This window comes from Elephas maximus, chromosome 3 (assembly GCF_024166365.1).
Source record: "Elephas maximus indicus isolate mEleMax1 chromosome 3, mEleMax1 primary haplotype, whole genome shotgun sequence".
Classification (NCBI taxonomy): domain Eukaryota; kingdom Metazoa; phylum Chordata; class Mammalia; order Proboscidea; family Elephantidae; genus Elephas; species Elephas maximus.
This window is the reverse complement of record NC_064821.1, coordinates 160,372,644-160,395,527: the sequence shown is the minus strand read 5'-3', so window position 1 is coordinate 160,395,527 and position 22,884 is coordinate 160,372,644. Positions and strand designations below refer to the sequence as shown.

General features: G+C 38.6%; 1 protein-coding gene across 3 annotated transcripts in view; it reads right to left on the bottom strand.

Annotated features, from left to right (window-relative positions):
• The window catches only part of WARS2 (tryptophanyl tRNA synthetase 2, mitochondrial), a 108,136-nt gene that overhangs the window by 47,967 nt on the left and 37,285 nt on the right, over positions 1–22,884 (bottom strand). For 2 of the 3 annotated variants that reach the window (XM_049879960.1, XM_049879958.1), the window contains exon 2: positions 18,043–18,300. In XM_049879960.1, the coding sequence (XP_049735917.1) occupies positions 18,043–18,300 (258 nt within the window). The remainder of the gene's footprint in view (positions 1–18,042; positions 18,301–22,884) is intronic. The other variant, XM_049879961.1, reaches the window with a different exon arrangement.

Sequence of the window (22,884 nt, the reverse complement as noted above, 5' to 3'; positions counted from 1 at the left end):
TGAGTTGGAATCGACTCGATGGCAACAGGTCTGTTTGGTTTTTTTTAACACAACAAATAAAAGAAAAATGAGCTAGATTTATACATATCAACAAGGGTAGATGACAAAAACATACTGTTGTATGAAAAAAGAACACTGCAGGAAAGCACTACAATATGATGCTGTTTATGTAAAACAATTTTAAACCACATAAACAAAAATATTTGATATTTGTTCATGGATATTATAGCTGAAAACAAGTATGGAAAATGGATTATATTGATACATAAGAAATCGAAGATTTTTGGTTGCCTGTGAATAGAGGAAAGGGGTGCAGGCAGTAGAAGGAAGGGAAGGGGAGTAGGCAAGGGAAAGGATGAAAGGGACCTTCAATTTTATAATTGTTTAGTATAAGAAAGTCAAAGCAAATACAATAAAATGCTAACAATATTTATCCTGTGGTAGAAACGTGAATGTTTATTATATTTTTCCCTGCATATTGCTGTTTTAAAATTTTTTTCCAAAATATACAATTAAAAAAATAAGTACAGAATAACATGATTCCAAAAGATATAGTTAATAGGTATCAATCAAACTCATTCAAGCAATCAGCTGGTTCAACAAATCCTTAATCAAATCGCTAAAATATCCTTAGTGTCCTTCGGATTTTACTGTTTCCCGTGCAAATGTATCTTCCCAGGAATCAGGTTCTATAAGGTTTGGTTAGGACACTTGGAAGACTATTCAGGCTCACAAATTCCCATTTATTGCTTCCTCTTGGAAACTAGCAATTTCATGCTAGTTATTTTTTATTAGACTCTTACCATCCCCATGACAAATCCCCTTTAACAGGAATCTTAATAGGAACCTGGTTTTAATTAAAGGATCTCTGTATCAATGATAAACTCTTGCTCTCTTCAGCTGGTCTGCCTCCTGTCTGTACTTGCTTTTGCCAGTGAACATCCGTCTGTACACATTTGGACTCCCCTACGCTTTCTCAGTCTACTACTTTCAAAGCTAAATCAGTAGCCTCTATCAGTACATCCACTGATGTGGGTCTTATCATTTGCAGGTGAGCTGTCACCTGGAGGGAAAATGGTTCTTGGACCGTATGGGTACTGCTAATGTGGACTGCGTGGTAAGGACTCCCGCTTAAAGGAGCTGCCTTGCTGGCAAGTTGAGGTTCTTGTCCCTTACCCTTCTAAGAGGCTGGGGGCAAGTTTGGTGTGTAGTAGTCTTGTGATTCTAAATATTTATTTAAGCCTAAGAAGACACCCTGGTAGCTGTTAGAGACCAACAATTAAAACAGTGGTCTCTGAAATGGAATTTATGAACCTCTGAGGATGTACATTGGAGCACAGTGAGAAAATATTAGAACCTTTATTTATATTCATTTAAAAAAATTTCATCCTGTTTATTTTTACTTCATATGTAAGTTTTCTGATGTGCATCATACACATATCTTAGGGTTAAGTTCTCCAAAACATTCTACCCATAGATGTGGGCAATCCACTCCCAATGCCCACTTTTCAGAAAAAGATTAGACAGCCCTATAAAACAAAAATAACACACATGAGGAACGTGCTTCTTAGTTCAATCAAATATATGAGAGAAAATGGGCAACTCCTGCCCAAAAACAAGACAAGAGGGCAGGAAGGGATGTAAAAGAGGAGAGTGCTGTCACATTTTGGGGATTGCAACCAATGTCACAAAACAGTATGTGTATAAATTTTTGAATGAGAAACTAACTTGAACTGTAAACTTTTACCTAAGCCACAGTTAAAAAAAAAGGGGGGGAGCTCACTGAATTAGAAAATACAAATTATTTTCAAGCATACGTAGAACATTTATAAAAACTGGCCACTTACTAAGGTCAATCTTAAAAAATACCAAATAAACCACAGATCAAAGAAAAAATAATAATGGAAATTATAGATAATGAAAATATTGCGTATTACAATTTTGTGGATGCAAACGAACAGAAAAAAGAAAGAAACTTATTGACTTGAATGTCCATATTAGAAGAGAAGGTTGAAAATTACCGAGGTCAGTTTAAGAAGTTTGAAAAAGAACAACAAAGTAATTTCAAAGAAAACAGAAGAAATAACGCAAGTAATAAAATAGAAAACAAAGATAAAATAGAAAAGCTCACAAAACCAAACGTTTGTTCTCTAAAAAGATTAATAGCATAGCCTCTAGCAGAACTAACTCATCAAGGGGAAAAACAGGAAGGGCACTTAAGGAAAACAACCCACAGAATGTATTGCTAATGATAACATTTGATCGAAGATTAGAATTTTGAAAAATGTATGCCCATCACCGTGTGCTAGACAGCTTCTCAATACTTAAAGACTTTCTGATGAGATCTGTAGTGATATTAATTTTTTTATATTATAAAATCAAATGTGCCAAAATTTATAAGATCTACGTAACTCAGTGAATCTCAGTGTAATAAAGTAATGCATGTGTAAAAAATGCATTCAATAGATTCTAACGTAACAGAATATAAAAAGTTCACTGACCTGGTTTTAGATCCCACATTGTGACTAAACTTTAAGAAACTATACTTTGTAGATTTTGGCGTGGCATCAAACAAGAATATCCACAATTAATCGAAAAGATTACTATAATAATACTTCTTCCTTTGCCAACTACGTATCTGTGTGATCCTGAATTTTCTTCACATACAGTAAGTCCTCAGGTTATGAATTTCCAACTTACAGACAACTTCGCCTTATGTAAATTTGCCCTCACTTTAAAAGGACTGAACCAGCGCCTACTCACAACAAAGTCTTCATCACAATCACCTTCGCTTGCTGCACTCGCATCTTTTACCTCATTACAAAGTCTTCGGAGCCTTTTCTTTGCACTGAAGTAAGGCTAAATAAGGACCATATGCACTTGTTCCGACTTACCTACAAATATGACTTAAAGACATGAATGGATCTTGTTCATAACCCGTGGACTGTCTATGGTTCAACCAAAGCAACATTTCTCAACAGACTGAATGCAGAAGCATATATGAGAATCCACCTGTCTGCTATAAAGCCAGACATTAAAGAGATTTGTAAAAATGTAAAATCATGCTTTTCTTCTCTCTGAATTGTTTTTGTTTGGCGAAATATAGTTGTTTTGTTTTTTCCTCATGAAGATGTTCTATTAATATGTAACAAGTTTATTGTTTTAAAATGAATTAATAAATACTTGAAACATTTCTTAGTTTTAATTTCTAATATGGTAAAAACATCAATAGATAAAACCTACATAAACAAAGCTCTGGTGGTGCAGTGGTTAAGAGTTCAGCTGCTAACCCAAAGGTGGGCAGTTCAAATCCACCAGCTGCTCCTTGGAAACCCAATGGGGCAGTTCTACTCTGTCCTATAGGGTCACTGTGAGTCGGAATTGACTTGATAGCAATGAGTATTTTTGGTGTGTGTGTAGGGCGGGGGGAGAAGGGGTTGAGAGCTCACCCTAGCAGATATCAAGACTTTTACAAAGTTATGAAAATTAAGAAAACGTCGTACTGACACAGAAATAAACAAACGACCAATAGAAAATAGAGCCCAGAAATAGACACATGCTGACATAGAAACTTGATGTATGACAGTGGTAGCATTACAGACCACTGGGAAAAGATGTACCATTATGCAAATGGTCTTGTTATAATTGTTTACCAGTGGGAAAAAATGTAAAATTTTCACTCCTCACCCCATCCCCAAATACAAATGCCAAGGGAATTAAAGTCTTAAATGTAAAAAGCAAAACTTAAAAACATCTAGGAGATCATAAAGAAGAACTACTTTATGATGCAAGACCAGAGAAGAATATGTTTAAAAACACACCCAATAAACACAAAACCATAAAGGAAAAGATTAAATTGAATTTCATTAAGATGAAAGCTTCTGTACCACAAAAGATAGCCTTTAAAAATTGAAAAGACAAGCCACGGACTAAAAAAAGATAATTTATAATAAAGGATTAGTAATCAGGATATGCAAAGAACTTCTACGAATCAGTAAGAAAATATAAATAATAAAGAAGATACAAGCAAGCGATTCACAGAAGAAAACAAAAAGGTTAAAACGTAAAACCATTTTTATGGTTTATTTTACCAGTTATCAAGGAAATGCAAATAAAGGCAAAAAAAAAAAAAAGCTAACATATTCTATCCTTTACAATGACAATAAAATGTCTAATAACACTAAACATTGCCAAAGACATGGACCAAAAGGAACTTTCCTGCTGGTGGGAATGCAATTTGGAATACTAATTTGGACAGCAACCTGGCAAAATCCACTAAGGTAGATGATGTATTTATTACATCTTCATAATTCCACTCTTAAGTACTTCCAAAAAAAACCCCAAACCTGTTGCTATCAAGTCGATTCTGACTCATAGCGAACCTATAGGACAGAGTAGAACTCCCCCATAGGGTTTCCAAGGAGTGGCTGGTGGATTTGAACTACTGACCTTTTGGTTAGCAACCCTTTCTCTTAACCACTGCACCACCAGGGTTCCCTTAAGTACATACCCCTAGAGAAGTTCCTTCATATGCTTACATAAGGCATATACAAGTGTGCTCACTACAGTATTGTCTGTAGTGACAAAAAGTTGGAAATAAAAATCTAAATATCCTTTTCCAGAAAAATAAATACATTGTCACAGAATTACACAATGGAAGACTGTACAGAAGACAAAATGAATAAATCTCAACTACATAATGTTGCACAAGAAATCAAAGATGCCAGAAAGTATGTGCCATATAATACCATTTATATAAAGTAAAAAAAAAAAAAAAAAAATTTTTTTTTTATATAAAGTTATCAAACATTCCAAACAATACGGATTGTTTATAGCCACTTTATATGTAACAGAAGTATAAACGCATAAATGGGAATGATAAATATGAAATTCAGTATAACTAAACAGGAAGTTTCTAATATACCTACAATGTTTTATTTCTTAACAATAAAAACTATACGAAGAAAACACACCAAAAGGTTAACATTTAAAAAAGTTAGGTGGGTAATTTGTCTTCATACTTTTCTGAAAGTCTGAAATATTCCTTAAAGATCTCCAAAAACTTTCAGTAATGAATATACTCTGAAAACCCTACTGAGGATAAAGAGAGGCATCATCATTAATTTGGTCTCCCTTAGAATCCCACTCTACCTTTACACAAATCCTCTACAATATCAAGGAGCCTGGAGTGTGGGAGTGTGTGTGATAGGATAAGGCAAGACAATGTTAACATTTGCCAAGCATTATGTTGTTGTAGCCATTAGCTGCTGTTGAGTCAGCCCCTGACCCATGGCTAACCCATGCAAATGGGATCTGATTATTGCGGTCCATAGGGTTTCCACTAGGTGATTTTCAGAAGCAGATCACCAGGTCTTTCTTCCTAGTACATCTTAGTCTGGAAGCTCTGCTGAAACCTGTTCAGTGTCATAGCAACACACAAGCTTCATTGACAGATGGGTGGTGGCTGTGCTTGAGTGCAATGGCCAGGAATTGAACTCAGATCTCCCACATTAGGCAAGAATCCATTCACCCAATTCCTGTTGTTTCCTGCCTTTTCGTCTTGCTTTTGGACAGGAGCTGCTCATTCGATTTCACGTGTTTGTTTGAACTGGGAAGCACTTTCCTCACATGTGTTATTTTATAGGCCTACCTATAATCTCTGTTTGAAAAGTGGGCTTTGGGAATGGTTTCAGTTCTGAGTTAACCGTGTCCGGGGGGTCATGGCCTTGGGGGTTGCTTCAGTCTCTGTCAGACCAGTAAGTCTGGTCTTTTTTCTTTCTTCTGACCTCAGGCTGGTGGAGTCTCTGGTTCATGCAGTCCTCTAGTCTTTTGGGATAACGTTTTCCCTGTGCCTTTGGTTTTCTTCACTCTCCTTTGCTCCTTTCAGGATGGGACCAACAATTGTTTCTTAGATGGCCACTCGTAAGCTGTTAAGACCCCAGATGCTGCTCACTAAAGTGGGATGTAGAACATTTTCTTTATGAACTATGTTATGCCAATTGACCTAGATGTCTCCCGAGACTATGGCCCACAGCCCCCAGCCCCAGGTGTTTGGTCCCTCAAAGTGTTTGGATGTGTCTAGGAAACTTCTATGCTCTTGCTTCGGTCCAGTTGTGTGCTGTCTTTCCTTTCACCAAAGTTGGCACTTATCTACTATCTAGTTAGTGACTTCCCCTTCCCATTCCTCCCCACCCTCATAACTATCAAAGAATGTTTTCTTCTGTGTGTACACCTTTTCTTGAGCTTTTATAATAGTGGTCTCATACAATATGTCCTTTTGTGACTGACTTATTTCACTTGCATAATGCCCTCCAGATAAGAGTTCCAATCTCCCCACAACCTCTTCAACATTTGTTACTTTGTGTTTTTTGGATTACTGCCAGTATTATCAGGGTGAGATGGTATCTCATTGTAGTTTTGATTTGCATTTCTCTAATGGCTAATGATCTCCTCATGTGTCTATTGGCCATCTGAATGTCTTATTTAGTGAAGTGTCTGTTCCTATCCTCTGCCCATTTTTTAATTGGATTATTTGCTTTTTGTTATTGAGGTGTTGAAGTACCTTGTAGATTTTAGAGATTAGACCCTTGTTGGATATGTCACGGTCAAAATTTTCTTCACAGTCTGTAGGATCTCTTTTTATTGTTTTGGTGATGTCTTTTGATGAGCACAAGTGTTTAATTTTTAGGAGCTCCCAATTATCTAGTTTCTCTTCTGGAGTTTGTGCATTGCTAGTTATGGCTTGTATACTATTTATGCCATGTATTAGGACCCTAGCATTGTCCCTATTTTTTCTTCCATGATCTTTATCGTTCTAGATTTTATATTTAGGCCTTTGACCCATTTTGAGTTAGTTTTTGTGTATGGTGTGAGGTATGGATCTTGTTTCATATTTACACAGATGACATTCAGTTATGCCAGCATCATTTGTTAAAGAGACTGTGTTTTCCCCATTTAACAGACTTTGACCTGCTGTCAAATATCAACTACTCATAAATGGTTGGACTTATGTCTGGGTTCTCAATTCTGCTCTATTGGTCTATGAATCTTTTGTTGTACCAGTACCAGGCTGTTTTGACTACCACGGCTGTATATAGGTTCTAAAATTAGGTAGTGTGAAGCCTCCCACTTTGGTCTTCTTCTATGTAATGCTTTACTTATCTGGGGCCTCTTCCCTTTCCATATAAAGTGGTGATTTGTTTCTCCATCCCGTTAAAGAATGCTATTGGAATTTGGATCGGGATTGCATTGTATTTGTAGATTGCTTTGGGTAGAATTGGCATTTTCACAAGGTTGAGTCTACCTATCCATGAGCATGGTATGTTTTTTCCACTTAGGTGGGTCTCTTCTGGTTTATTGTAGTAGTGTTTTGTAGTTTTTGTTGTTTTTTTTTTTTTTTGTATAGGTTTTTTATGTCCCTAGTTAAATTTACTCCTAAGTACTTGATCTTCTTGGGAGCTATTATAAATGGTGCTGATTTGGTGATTTCCTTTTCGAAGTTCTCTTTGTTGGTGTAGATGAATCAAATTGATTTTTATATGTTAACCTTGTATACTGCTACTTTGCTGAAATCTTCTATTAGTTCCAGTAGCTTTCTTGTGAATTCTTTGGGGTTTTCCATGTATAAGATCATACCACCTGCAAAGAGGGGTAGTTTTACCTCCTCCTTACCAATTTGGATGCCCTTTATTTCTTTTTCTTGCCTTATTGCTCTGGCTAGGACTTCCAGCACAATGTTGAATAAGAGTGGGGATAAAGGGCATCCCTGTTTGGCTCCTGTTCTCAAGGTGGATGCTTTCAGTCTCTCTCCATTGAGAATAATGTTGGCTGTTGGCTCTGTATAAATGCCCTCTATTATATCAAGGAATTTCCCTTCTATTCCTACTTTGCTGAGACCTTTTATCAGGAATGCACGTTGAACTTTGTCAAATGCCTTTTCTGTGTCGATTGAGATGATCGTGTGATTATTTTCTTTTATTTATATGGTGGATTATATTGATTGATCTTCTAATGTTGAACCATCCCTGCATACCTGGTATGAATCCCACTTGGTCATGATGTATTATTTTTTTGATATGCTGTTGAATTCTATTAGCTAGAATTTTATTGAGAATTTTTGCATCTATGTTCATGAGAGATATTGGTCTATAATTTCTTTTTTCTGTGGTGTCTTTACCTGGTTTTCGTATCAGGGTTATGCTGGCTTCTTAGAATGAGTTCAGGAGTATTCCTTCCTTTTCTATGCTTTGAAATAGCTTCAGTAGTATTGGTGTTAGCTCTTCTCTGAAAGTTTGGTAGAATTCTCCAGTAAAGCTGTCTGGGCCAGGGTTTTTTTTTTTTTTTTTGGTACACATTGTTTTATGACATTGGTTAACAGCCCCATAACATGTCAACACTCTGCCTTCTCAAACTTGGGTTCCCCATTATCAGCTTTTCCTGTTCCCTTCTGCCTCCTAGTCCTTGCCCAGGGCTGGTATGCCCCTCTAGTCTTGTTTTGTTTTATGGGCCTGTCCAATTTTTGGCTGAAGGGTGAACCTCAGGAGTGACATCATTACTGACCTGATAAGGTATCCAGCAGCCATACTCTTAGGGTTTCTCCAGTCTCTGTCAGGCCAGCAAGTCTGGTCTTTCTTTTTGAGTTAGAATTTTGTTCTACATATTTCTCCAGCTCTGTCCAGAACCTCTATTGTGATCCCTGCCAGAGTAGTCAGTGATGGTAGCCGGGCACCATTTAGTTGTATTGGACTCGGTCTGGTGGAGGCCGTGGTAGATGTGGTCCATTAGTCCTTTGAACTAATCTTTCCCTTGTATCTTTAGTTTTCTTCATTCTTCCCTGCTCCCAAAGGGGTGAGACTAGTGGAGTATCCTAGCTGGCTGTTCATAGGCTTTAAGACCCCAGATGCTACTCACCACAGTAGAATGTAGAACATTTTCTTTATTAACTATGTTATACCAATTGAGCTAGATGTTCCCAGAGATCAGGGTCCCCACAGCCCTCAGCCTAGCAATTCAGTCCCTGAGGGAGTTTAGATGCATCTACGGAACATCCATGACCTTGTGGACCCAGGCTTTTTTTTGTTGGGAGTTTTGTTTGTTTTTTTACTACCTCTTCAATATTTTCTTCTGTTATGTGTCTGTTTAGTTTAAAAGAACTCTTCTTAAAGGTATAATTAAGACATAACCTGCTGTTATGGTCCAGGATGCAGGTAGCACAAATATGTCGACTTGTTCATCAAGTCACATAGAATTTTAGATCTAGGCAAGGAAATGATATTTGTGGAAACTTTTTAAAGAAGAAAATACAGGAGGGGTTTGATTATACATTGATTTTCTTGACTTCTTGTTATTTATAAAATAGGTCATTTAAGTCCTTTACCTCCTTCTAGAGACTCTGAAGGTGATACCAACTGTATGAATAAATTCTCCAAGTCTTTAATTTATACAGATGTTTGCTCTCTTCCCATTATGAGTTAAATGTACACTTGTAGCCAGTAGCCTAACAACTCTGAGAATTCAATAAACATAAATACATGCTCGAATACATTTCCAAAAACTACCAGGATAAATGTAAACACCAGACACTGTCCAATTTTAGTCTTTGGTTTTACACCTCTAAGATAAGGGACAACGGCCAGGTATAATTTTGTTTGCACACAGTTAGCCAAGATTCATGTAGTCAGTTCCTTTAGCCTTAATTCAGAAACCACTTTCCCCTTAGCCTGCTTTCCTTTATTATTATTGTTGATTTTCGTTTCCTGGGAAACAGAATGTAACTTTAATTAGAGAGCGAGGCCACATTCCAAAGCTGCAGATTCCATTCCCCTCCCTCGACTTTTCCCTGAACTGTTTTGGACCCTTTGTAACATGATGTCTGATGGTCTAAACCATCCTTTTCCCCCGGTCTCGGCAGAAAGCCAGTGTCTAAAGTTATGTCCTCCACCTTTTATCTTCCATCTGCACGGTGATTAGATCGTAGGGAAAGTAACAACTAAAGATGTGGAGACATGCACTTCAGAGACAGCTGTGGGAATCAGCTTGGATCTACACTCAGGCCTGCTGGAAATAAAAGACCATTGACTTTGGCACTGGGATGGAAACCTCTGCCAAACACACACACCGGTGCGCTCACACACACATTCACACACATACACACACACACACACGCACACATGTACCTTTCAGAGGAGAGGTTCTGTAAAATTCCCCACATATGGCAAACATATTTTAGGGGAAGCACCATGACTAGAGGCCAGTGGGAGAGAAAGAAAGAAAATAATGAGAAAAATCTTCAATAAGTCTAAATTGTTCCAGTCAGACTGCTGAGAAAGAATGCAAAGGATTGGACATGAAAATTATTGGTAAAATCAGCATTATAACATAGCTAAACTCCCTATTTCAGATGATTACTAGGACCTAGTCTGAGGTACAACACTAGCACATGGGGAAACAAACAGTCTTTAAAGTTCAGTTGTAGTACTTCACTAAAAACAATAAATATACATGAAAAGAACATATTATATAACATAAAAAAAAAACTTTTTTCTTTAATTCACATTTACAAAAACCAAAAAGTTTTACTTGTGAATAATTGTGGCTCGGGGGCAGGTGCTAGTAATTTTAACTGGCATGGATTACCAACATGTTTGTTAAGTGTTTTCTAAACTCTAATCTGCTCAGTTACATACTTAATGTTCAGTTCGGCACTTAAATGCCCTACAAAACTCCTAGTATAAAGGAATGAACAAAAAATCTTTTCAAATGTAGATAACTGATCTCTAAATTAGCTCTTTCATAAGAATGGATTTATCAATTTTTCTCAAAAAGAAAAAAGGGAAATAGTGCTTCAACTTTTGCCTTGAAGACTTATCAGTGAAAGCTAATCAGATCATCTGAACACAAAATAAGCCGACAATAAAAAGCCTACATAACTGAGTGGTGTTGTGGAAAAAATACTAGCCTGATGTTCTCAGGGGTCTCACGCATGAAGGACTTTCTGGCTACAGTGAGTTTAGATTTTTAGCCTGATGGCTGATGTATTTTAAGTAGAAAGATGAACTGGAGCTGCAATGTGGGGAATGGGCTGGTAATGGGTAAGAATGAGGCAGGAGTTAAAGGGTAATTTAATTGTCCAAGCAAGAAATAATGAGGGCCTTGAGGTCAGCTCAGGCCTCTGGGTGGCGCAGTTTGTTCTCAATTACTAACCTAACACTTGGCGGTTCAAACTCACAGCTGTGCCACAGAAGAAAGGCCTGGCGATCTACTTCTGAAAAGAATACACCCAAGAAAACCCTACGGAGAAGTTCTACTCTGCAACACATGGAATCACCATGAGTTGGAATCAACTCCGTGGCAATGGGTTTTGGGGTCTCCCCATAGCCCTGAGGCAAAGCATGAGGGGAGGGGTGGCAGACAGGCAAGGGAAAGAATAGGGTCTCTCCCCATGAGTATATCTTCCAAATGTGATACCTTAAAAAAAAAAAAAAAAGAGTCCTGGCTTTGCCATCTGCAAGCTATATGGTTTCAGGCAGATAATTAAGAAGTTACATTTGTTGAGCATTTACAAAATACCAGGCATTTACCAGGGATGGTTTTCAGTATATTTTCTAACTTACCTAATCTTTTCATACCTTAGCTTCTTATCTGTAAAAGAATGATAACTGTAATGCCAATCTCATATGGCTGTTTTCAGGAATAAAAGAGAGGTCATATACGTGAAAGCACTTCAAGCCAGAAAACCCACTGCCCGGTCAAGTTGATTCCGACGCACAGTGACATTATAGAACTGCCCCATAAGCTTTCCAAGGCTGTAATCTTTACATAAGCAGGCTGCCACATCCATCTACCCTGGAGCAGTCGGTGGGTTCATACCACTGACCTTTCAGTCAGTGGCTAGGTGCTTAACCAGTGTACCACCCAGGCTGCTTATAAGAGGGCTTAGTAAACTTTAAATAATAAATACTAGTTTTCTAATAAACATGGCTTGCAATTTTTTTTTGAGATTTAAAAATGCCGTGACTTCTTTTCAACCCTCATCTATTGAAGTTGATAAATACGGTTGTTAATGATTGATTTTGTACCGCAAAACAAAATAAGAACACTTAGATGATTCTTTCACCAACTCAAAACACAAATATGGGGTTCTGTGTTTCAAATAGTAACTGTTTCTGAGAGACTAGCTTCTTTAATTGCACTTCTATTTGAGCATGGGTCTAAGAAGCAAAACCAGCACAGGCCTTTCCGCTTTCAAGATAAAACCTGTGGAGAAACTTCCCATCACCATCCACGAACCAAACCAAACCAAACCAAACCCAGTGCCATCCTGTCGATTCCGACTCATAGCGACCCTATAGGACAGAGTAGAACTGCCCCGTAGAGTTTCCAAGGAGCGCCTGGTGGATTTGAACTGCCGACCCTTGGGTTAGCAGCTGTAGCACTTAACAACTACACCACCAGGGTTTCCCTCTATGATCAAGCGCAGTTTCTATTCAAACTAGTGAAAATGGCGATGAGCAACTTTGTGGGACAGCAGTTATAGCCACTAAACCTCAGCTAGCACAGATGAGCACAGGGAAACAAGGAAAAATTAAGGTTTTTGTTTTATGTTCTGGAGATTAACTTTATAGCAAATAAAAGAAAGCTTGACCAACATATCAAAGACATAAAAAAGGAGCATAAAATCAAATTTTTTATTCTTTTTCAGCATCGAAGAACCAACTTTATTATAAAAGTTGGTCAACAAATCATAAAGCATTAAACAAAAAAAGACACAGAGAGAGAAACTTCAGAGCCATAATCAAATGTAATGTGTGGATCTTAGGGTCCTAATTCAAACAAGTCAAGTATAAAAGACATCTTTGGGATAATTAGTGTAATTTGAATATGGGCTGGGTATTAGAAGATAGGCTTGCTGAAAGCGAAGAGGACTCGAAGCACTTACTGATGAAGATCAAAGACTACAGCCTTCAGTATGGATTATACCTCAACATAAAGAAAACAAAAAATTCTCACAAATGGATCAATAAGCAACATCACAATAAATGGAGAAAATAATGAAGTTGTCAAAGATTTCATTTTACTTGACTCCACAATCAACACCCATAAAAGCAGTAGACAAGACATCAAATGACATATTACGTTGGGCAAATCTGCTGCAAAAGACCTCTTTCAAGTGTTAAAAAGAAAAGATGTCATTTTGAGGACTAAGGTATGCCTGACTCAAGCCACGGCATTTTCAACTGCCTCATACGCGTGTGACGGCTGGACAATAAGTAAGGAAGACTGAAGGATAATTGATACATTTGAATCATTGTGTTGGCGAGAATATTGAATATACCACGCCAGAAGAACAAATAAATCTGTCTTGGATGAAGTACAGCCAGAATGCTCCTTAGAAGCATGGATGGCAAGGTTTCTTCTCACATACTTTGGACGTGTTATCAGGAGGGACCAGTCCCTGGAGAAGGACATCATACTTGGTAAAGCAGAGGATCGGCAAAAAAGAAGACCCTCATAGATGGTGCCCGGCTACAACCAAGGGCTGCCCTGACAGGGAGCACAACAGAGAACCCCTGAGGGAGCAGGTGAGCAGTGGGATGCAGACCTCAAATTCTCATAAAAAGACCAGACTTAATGGTCTGACTGAGACTAGAAGGACTCCAGTGGTCATGGCCCCAGACCTTCTGTTGGCCCAGGACAGGAACCATTCCCAAAGCCAACTCTTCAGACAGGGATTGGACTGGACAAAGGGTTGGAGAGGGATGCTGGTGAGGAGTGAGCTTCTTGGGTCAGGTGGACACTTGAGACTATGTTGGCATCTCCTCCCTAGAGGGGAGATGAGAGGGTAGAGGGGGTTAGAAGCTGGCGAAATGGACACGAAAAGAGAAAGTGGAGGGAGGGAGCAGGCTGTCTCATTAGGAGGAGAGCAATTGGGAGTACGTACCAAGGTGTATATAAGTTTTTGTGTGAGAGACTGACTTGATCTGTAAACATTCACTTAAAGCACAATAAAAATTAAAAAAAAAAAAAAAGAAGACCCTCAATGAGATGGATTGACACAGTGGCTGCAACAATGGGCTCAAATATAGCAACAACTGTGAGGATGGCCCAGGACCAGGAAGTATCTCATTCTGTTGTACATAGGGTAACTCTGAGTCAGAACCAACTCGTTGGCACCTAACAACAACAACAACATTAGAAGATAGTTTGGAATTGCCATGGATTTTGTTAGGTGTGATGACACTGTGTTTATGTAAGAAAATTTCCTTAGTTTATAGAGCTGCACACTGAAATATTATGGGTGTGAAATGTCATGCTGTATGGTATCTACTTTAAAATATTTCAACAAAGAAATCAACACTGATGAGATAAATCATCAAATATTGAATCTAGGTGATGGACAGTTGAAGAATAGCGTACTGTTCTCTCTACTTGTATATATTTTTTAAATTTTTTCTTTATTAAATATATTAAAAGGAAAAAAATCTGATAAAATATCCAGTGCATTCATGGAGTCATAATAAGGTTGGTTACCTGAGTCAAAGAGTGTTCTGGTGGCACAGTAGTTAAGTGCTCGGCTGCTAACTGATAGGGTAGCAGTTTAAACCCACTCAGCGGCTCCGCGAGAGAAAGACCTGATGATCTGCTCCTGTAAAGATTATAGCCTAGAAAACCCTATGGGACAGTTCTACTCTGTCACATGCGGTCACTATGAGTGGAAAATTGATTTGACATACCTAACAACAACACCCGAGTCAAAGAAGGAAGTGGCCCAGATCGAGATGTCTTGAGGTCAGAAAGACAACTGAGGAAATATTTCATATTGTCTTTGTGGGACACGTTGTAGAATGCAGGACAGATGAGGACCTCTCCCAAATTTTATTGGCAAACCATCAAAATTCCTCACAACGGAGCTGACATCAGGTCAGGGAGGAAGGGAATTGTGAGACAGCTGTGGAGATGCACTGAGGCCACTGGGGAGCCGGGCATAAGCCAGTCAACACTGGTGACCTCTTTTCTCTGACCTAGACCCACAGCCACCTGGGGAACCAATGAGCTTGTTAGATACTGGAAAAAATCAAAGGGAAGGTGACTTTTACCATCCCTTACTTATAAAGGAGTCCTTATAAAGTCTCCCATATTGTGGGTTACTCTTTCAATTGCTATTTCAAACAACAAAGTATCATACAGGAGAAGATACTAGTCTTTCAGACTAACGACAATCATTGCAAATTTTGGATGTTTATGGAGGTCATTGCCAAAAATCCTTTACAAAGAAGAAAAAAATGTATAAAACTGTAATCGGTCCTAGAGTTATGAGCTCAAAGTGGAAGTATCAGATGTGGTTTTAAATAAGTCTTTAATGTTAAAGATCATTAAAAAAGCAATCTGGTAAGTGGTTGCTTTGCGGCGATTGGACACACTCACTGACAAGAGGCATGGAAATAGGCGCTCGTAGCTGAGGATAAAATTTTTAGAACAGTATCACATAAGGATCTGTAAAAGTGGCACAACGTCAGAGGTCCTCTAACTTCACAAGGAGGGGAAGACAATCATCCTCAACATCAGCCCAAGGCTGATTCCCGTGAGGCAAAGGTCAGACATACCTCCACTCTCCAACCTTTTTTTTTTTTAAACCAATTCTGACACCAGTCTTCCCTCCCATGGCACTCTCTCCTTCTCTCCTGGGTTTGATAAATCATCGCAATGGCCACACAGAACTCACAGACTACACTCACAGTTACAGGGTTTATTAGGAAAGTAACAGGGTACAGTTCAGGATCAGGAACAACTGAGGATATAGTTCTTCAATCAGGACAGCTTCTTCTCGATAGTGCCCGCGGGCAGGCCTCTCTCTCCACCCTCAGCCTGGCCACTGCCCTGCTTGGGGAAGTGTTACAGCTTTTTAGCTCTGCCAACAAGTGCCTAGAGACACCCTACTTGACCAAAAAGCCTCCTGCCTGAAGGCACTCAGCTCTCTCACTCCAGGGGTTGGTATCCCACTGTAGCCACCTCGCTGTATGGGCCAGGAAGCCCATCTAACTGTCTTGTGCCAGTCTCCTGGTTCTTGCTGCTCATGCCACTGCTGCTCTTACCATGCCATCTCTCATGGCCTTTAGTGTTACAGCTCTCTCTGTGTCTTGGGTCTAGGAGGTTCTCAGTTCAGGGACCCCCAGTCCAAAGGACACACTCCACTCCCAGCTCTTCTTCTTTATGGTAGTGAACTCCCCCTTTCTAGCCTCTGGGATTGGCTCTCTTTAAACCTAGAGGGATGTCAAAACTGACCAATCCCCTGGTTAGGGCTCCATACACCTTATTTGCATGGTCTCACCACACCCCCGCAAGGGTTCCAGACACCTTATTTGCATTATCAGCAAGGTGTCTAATCTCTTCGGTAGGCCAAAAGCACCATTTTTGCATAGCCCCGCCAAATCATTTTATGGGAGTCACAAGACCATAGCTAAAAGGGCCATATTAATAATTTGCTGCACTGCAGGATCTAAAGAGATCTTGTATTAAAAACAGTTTAGATGGAGTGAACATTTAGATGGAGTGAACATTTAGGTGGAGTGAACGTTATCTTGTATCAAAAACAGGTTAGATGGAGTGAACACCACAGAATCTAAAGAGATTTTGTATCAAATCAGTTTAGATGGAGTGAACATTGATGCCTATGTAATTCAAAAAGTGACACTAATGATGACCAGCACTCCAATGTCAAAGATGGATATAAAGAGTATGAATAAAAACTGCTTCAAAAAATAGGAGAGGCACGTTCCCTTCAGAGAGTAGGTGAAACCTATAGGGTAAGGATCTGTTAGGTGAGGACGGTGTATAATAAATCCCTCCACGTATTTGAAGAGCAGTTGTGTGGAAGACAGAATTGACTTATTGTGTATTTTTAGAGTGCAGAAGTTAAATCAATGGGTGGAAATTATAGGGAGGCAGATTTTTGTTCAATATAAGCAAAGACTTTGTAACAATTAGATCTGTCTAACATTGAACTTGAAAAGTCTTGTGTAAGTAAACCTTCCTGACCAACCATAAGGAAAGGGAGGTAAATTCCCTTTATGGTCATTTTAATGATCAGGTTCTATTATTTTAGCAAATTATGCCAAGCTAGCAACAAGCTCAAGTTTATAACTCCATTTATTTTTTGAAGACACCCTTTTCATTTACTAAATATTTATTAAGTGGTTGCTCTGTGTGAATCATTACATTTGGGGCTGTGTGTATGAAAACATATAAAATCTAACCTCTGATCATCATCAGGTAAGATAATGTGTCATGCATAATAATATATACACGTTGGCATGTACCATAGTATGTAAAACATACCTTTCCTTGGCTGAAGCTTTGTCACATGGTTAAAGCAGGAATGTAACGAGGGCATGATCCAGTTAAAATTTTCATCTGCTTTGCTAGGGCGTCTCTTAATTGCCCTGTCTCTGGGTCAGGCTATCTGCCTGTCCAAGAGTAAATTGATTCATCCATAGTAAAAACATGAGTCAAATATCTTGGCTTTGCTCTGAAGCCTTTCTTGGCTTGAACACAAGACAATGGGACTTTGTCTTCCAGTTTCCCAGCTAGTTCTCTCAAATCTTCTCAAAAGCTATTATACAAAGACTGAACAATGGGAATTATCCAATTGGCCTTAAAAATATCATACTCAGTAAAGCAACATTGGAATTACATACGACCATTGGTTACTAAATTTCTTCTATCCTTGATCACAAGGAGATTAGTCAACGGCATGAATTCATCAGTTAAATGCAATCCACTATAGAAAAACAATTTCAGAACTAGAAATACTAATGAGATACAACTGGTTGGTACATCGAGGACTATAAACTCACCAAGTATAGTAAAGACATTAATGCATTGAATACGAATACGGAGAAAACATTAAAACAAAACAATTGCTTTTGATGAAGTCACCCTTGAACAAATAAAAAAAATTACCAAGAGGGGCTGTATGAACCATTTCAATTTTTCTTCGAATATTCTGAAAATAAAATGCTCTCAGTTCCAATCTAAGAAGCTGACCTGAGACTGTTGAAAAAGGATGCTCTTCTCTGGGTTTATGCCACAGGCCAGAAGAGCAGCAGTCATGTCCAGAATGCTCTGCCGAAGGGTGGCTGGGTCTTGTGGGACAGTGATGGAGTGGAGGTCAACAATGCTATACAGCACAGAGCCATACTCGTCCTGTAATCTCACCCAGCTCTCAATGGCTCCCAGGTAATTGCCCAGGTGGGGGATTCCTGTGGGCTGAATGCCAGAAAATATTCTCTCCACGCCATCTTTCTGGAACAAAGGAAAACAAACATATTTGCCTTTGAGGCTGAATTGATGAATCCTATTGCCCATATTACTGTAGCTATTTTTTTTATGATAACTAGTCCTATTCTTTTAAATTGCAATTTGACAGTCATCATCAGTATACTTTTATTTTATGCCTGCTCTGTCTAAAGCACTATGCTAGGTGCAGAAAGGGATATTAAAAAAAAAAAAAAAAATTTTTTTTTTTTGTACCCAAAAGTTTACAAAGTCATGTAGAAAAAGGTCTTGCACCCTTAGGAGAATATAATCTAATTGGAGATAGAAGACATATTTATGAAAGGGTAAGTCATACAATGCAGCAATATGACCATGACCCATCTGGAAATATAAACACGGGAATGGGCAGGAATTCCCAAGAGAAAAAGATGACTGTGGTCCGGCGGTTGGTGAGAAAGACTTCAGACAAAGAATCAAATTTCATTTGTGATTAAAGGGGTCTCAAAAGTTTTTCATGTGATTTCATTCATTTTATAGTTAAGGACATGAACCCCATCACAATAGGACCAGAAGTTACTATTATTTATGTAATTCAGTTTTTAAAAAATTGCTGGTATTATAATTTAATGTGCAAGATTTGGGGCTAGAAATTAGAAAACCTAAACTCTATTCCTAATATTACTTCTTGATCAAGTCATTTAACTTTTTCGTGCTTCAGTTTCCTTTTACTTTTAATGAATTCATATTTGGTTTTTCTTTTTTTTTAACAAGGAATAAAGAATGCATAATTTTTTTAATTATAAAATCATTTGGTGCCTACTCATTTATATATATACATATATATTCTTTAAAGTTTTATCTCTTAACATTCAGGTCTGTATCCACTAAGAGTTTTTCACATATGGTGTGAGGTAGAGAAATAGTTTTGTTTTTTCTATACGGATTCTGGTTGCTCCAGCGCCATTTATTGAAAATGCTCTTTCTCCACTGCTCTGGAATTCCATCTCTGTCATAAATCAAGTATCCATATATATGTTTGGGTCTATATCTGGGCTTTCTAATCTGTCCTATTGGCCCATTTGTCTATACCTGCACCAGGAAAACACTCTTTTTAGTAAATCCTGGGACATGGTATATTTTTTTCTACCTTCTTTTTCTTCAAAAGTGTTTTAGCTATCCTTGGCCCTCTACACTTCCCAAAACACTTTAGAAGTGTCTTGTCAAGTTCCAAAAACACTCAGAAAACGAAAAACCTATCGGTTTTTTTTTTTTAAGTGGGATTACATTGGCTCTATAGATTGCTTTGAGGAGAACAGCTGTCTTATAATATTGGGTTCTCCAATCCTCAACCATACAGCATATTAAGTCGTTTACCTTTACATCTCAGGCTAGCTCCTGACAGCGAATCTACTTTAGATATGTGACCACCAAAGCTACTTAGGATTTGCCCTTCTCTTTCCCCTAAAATTCCAAATCCTATAAATACAGTGCCTATTTGTCCCATATCTGTTCATTTTCCTCTCTACTCTTAAGAAAACCAAAAAAACCTCTTAAGAGGATAGCTTTAAAATGGGCTGCTACCTCATAAACCCATGGAACAAAATTACAAGTGATCCAAGCAACCAGGATACCCCAAAGATTTGTGGTTTTGAGGATATGGAAAATGTCTTTTAAATAACTCAGAATATAATCTTAGCATTTAAAATCGCTCACACACACACATATTGGCCTTCAAATGACTAACTTCCAAACAATTTAGATATAACATTTAAAAAGCATTTTCTAGTTGAGAAGCTGAGGCAAGTGGGGGTGGGCAGGAGGGAGAGAGGGAGAGGGAGAAAAAGGAGAGAGAGACACAAAGAGAGAGAGAGTGAGAACCAGAATGAGTACATATTTAGTGAGCCTTCCTCCAGGACCTAGAGGCTTCAACCAGCTTTGGGCTCCTGATATGGGAATAAGCGAAGGAGCTTTCAGTGCAGTAAAAAATGATTAATGGGCTTTAGGGACTGATTGATGAAGAGAGAAAGCAAAGCAGAAAAACAAACTCTGAACTTAATAAATGGAAGAGAAAAAACATCCAGAAATCCTTGACCTAGAAAGAAGAGGGGCTGTTTATGGTAATGTAAAGCATTATGAAGACTAGCAACATTAAGCTAAAAAAAAAGAATGTGAATATTTCCACATAAGATCAGGAAATTCCTCCATGGTCAAACTAAGGAATTATTCCCCTGGAGAAATGGAGGAAACTAATTCTTGAGAAAACTAGAAGAAAAAAGCACTAGAGGACAGACTAGGGGATGGGGGAGGAGGGTGGGAGCAGTGGGAATGGACGAGACATGATCTAATATATCTTTTCCATGCTCTAGTTTCTGTGATTCTATACATTAGTGCGAGGGGATGATGCTATCAAGAAATAAGAGCAACAAAAAATGTATTCGTCTATTTTCAAGGAGCTGTTAAAAAAATACAACCTCTAAATGAGAACTGGATTTCTGGTCTTAAAAATATACAAAGAGTCCCGGTTTTCTGTGGTGAGTTTACGTTCCTGTCTGTTCCCCCTGCAAGAGTCAGCAGGCGACATGAAGGCATGGCAGGGGAGATATGCCTGGTACCATGAAATCACAGGGCTGGAATGTGGCGTTTGGGTGATGGAGGATGGGGGTTCTATGTTCAAAAGCGCTAGATTTGGAAAAGAATGAAAATGAAAGGAGCAAGAGCTTCCCAGTAGGCAGGAGGCAAACCACAAAGAAAATAGCTTCAAGGCTAGCCCACTGGCATTCACTCCATTGGGAACTCTGCAGCGTCAACCTAGAATTCTATCACTGTGTACAAAGGATAAAACGGAGTATTTTACAAAGTAGGCCTTGGTTTTTATTTCAGGTGTATTTCTCTAACAAATGCTACGTCCAATTAATACATTTCTTGGCTCATTTTGTAACAGAACCAGCCCTACCAATGGGCAACATTAGCCCTGGGATTTGATATATTCCAGAAGAGAGGGTGGGTGTTGGAATCAAAGGTAGAATATACTTACCAATTTAATGGACGTAGCTGAAACTACTTCCTGGGCTAAGGCAGTGAGCATATCCAAAATTCCTAGTTATCGTAATTTTAATAACTGCATTCAAAAACTATGAAAAAATCCCAAAGTGCTAACTGTGGCAAAAGACAATTTTTATGCTTAGCTAAAGAGAACTCCTGTCCCTGATCTCAAGTGAATAAAATATGTAACAGAAAGCTACTGACTGGAAAATACATCAAAGAAAACACATCAAACCTACTAGCTTTGAAACATTTCTAATTTTGGTACAGTGGTAGGAATAAAAGATTTGAAAATTTTAAAACTCCTATTACAAAGTCTCGTTTGGAGTAAGCTGTACCATCAATTGTTCATTCATCACATCTATTTTTTTTTTTATTTTTATTAGTCAAAGTTAAACAAAAAATTTTGGCTAAACTATGGTTCTGTGAATGGCATTTTATCACAGATTGTCAATAAAAAAGTAATCACCAACAACATTACCAGCTAATTGGAAAGGAAATCTCAGTAAGTCTGTTTATCTTTCTGAGTATATATTAAAAATATATTTTAAAACTCTTATTCTTATTTCTCTAATAAACCAAACAAACCCCATTGCTGTCGACTGGATTCCGACTCATAGCGACACCATAGGACAGAGCAGAACTGGGTTTCCATTGGGTTTCCAAGGAGTGGCTGGTAGATTCAAACTGCCGACATTTTGGTTAGCAACCGAGCCCTTAAACCACTGCACCACCAAGGCTCCATTTCAATCCTAGGCTCCTCAAATATACCTCCAAAAATTTCTCAAAAATACCTCTACTACCAATTAATGATTGAGGAGCTGAAACAGAACAGACCCATCATAGAGGAACAGCATTTAGCCCCGGCTGGGGGGTTTGGGGGGGAGCCAGGTTCTTCTCCAAAGGCTCTGAACAAGTGCAGCCTTGTTCTGCCAGAGTCAGCAATTTCTTCCAGAAAGCACCCAGAACTCTGGCTCTGGAGAGAGAATGCTGACTCAGCACCAAAAAAATGGGTCCAATTCTATTTAGAAATGAAACCAGATGCTCAGACCTGGGAACCACTACAAAAAAAACAAAACCAAGCCCATTTCTGTTGAGTCAATTCTGACTCACAGCAATCCTATAGGACAAAGTAGAACTGCCCCATAGGGTCTCCAAGGTTATAATCTTTCCAGAAGCAGACTGCCACATCTTTCTGCCACAGAGCAGCTGGTGTGCTCAAACCACCAACCTTTCAGTTAGCAGCCAAGCTCTTAACCACTGTGCCACCAAAACTCCCTGGTACCAATACCAAACCAAACCCAAAACACACTGCTGTCTGGTCAATTCCAACGGATAGCAATCCTACAGGACAGGGTAGAACTGCCCCACAGGGTTTCCAAGGCTGTAATCTTTACAGCTGTGGACTGCCCCATCTTTCTCCCACTGAGCGGCTCGTGAGTTTGAACAGCTGACCTTTCCGTTAGCAGCCAAGTGCTTAACCACTGCATGATAAGCACTTAATACATATTGTTAGGCCAGTGCAAGAGTTTAAAGGGAACAAACCTGATTTTTTAAAAAGTTTCCTGC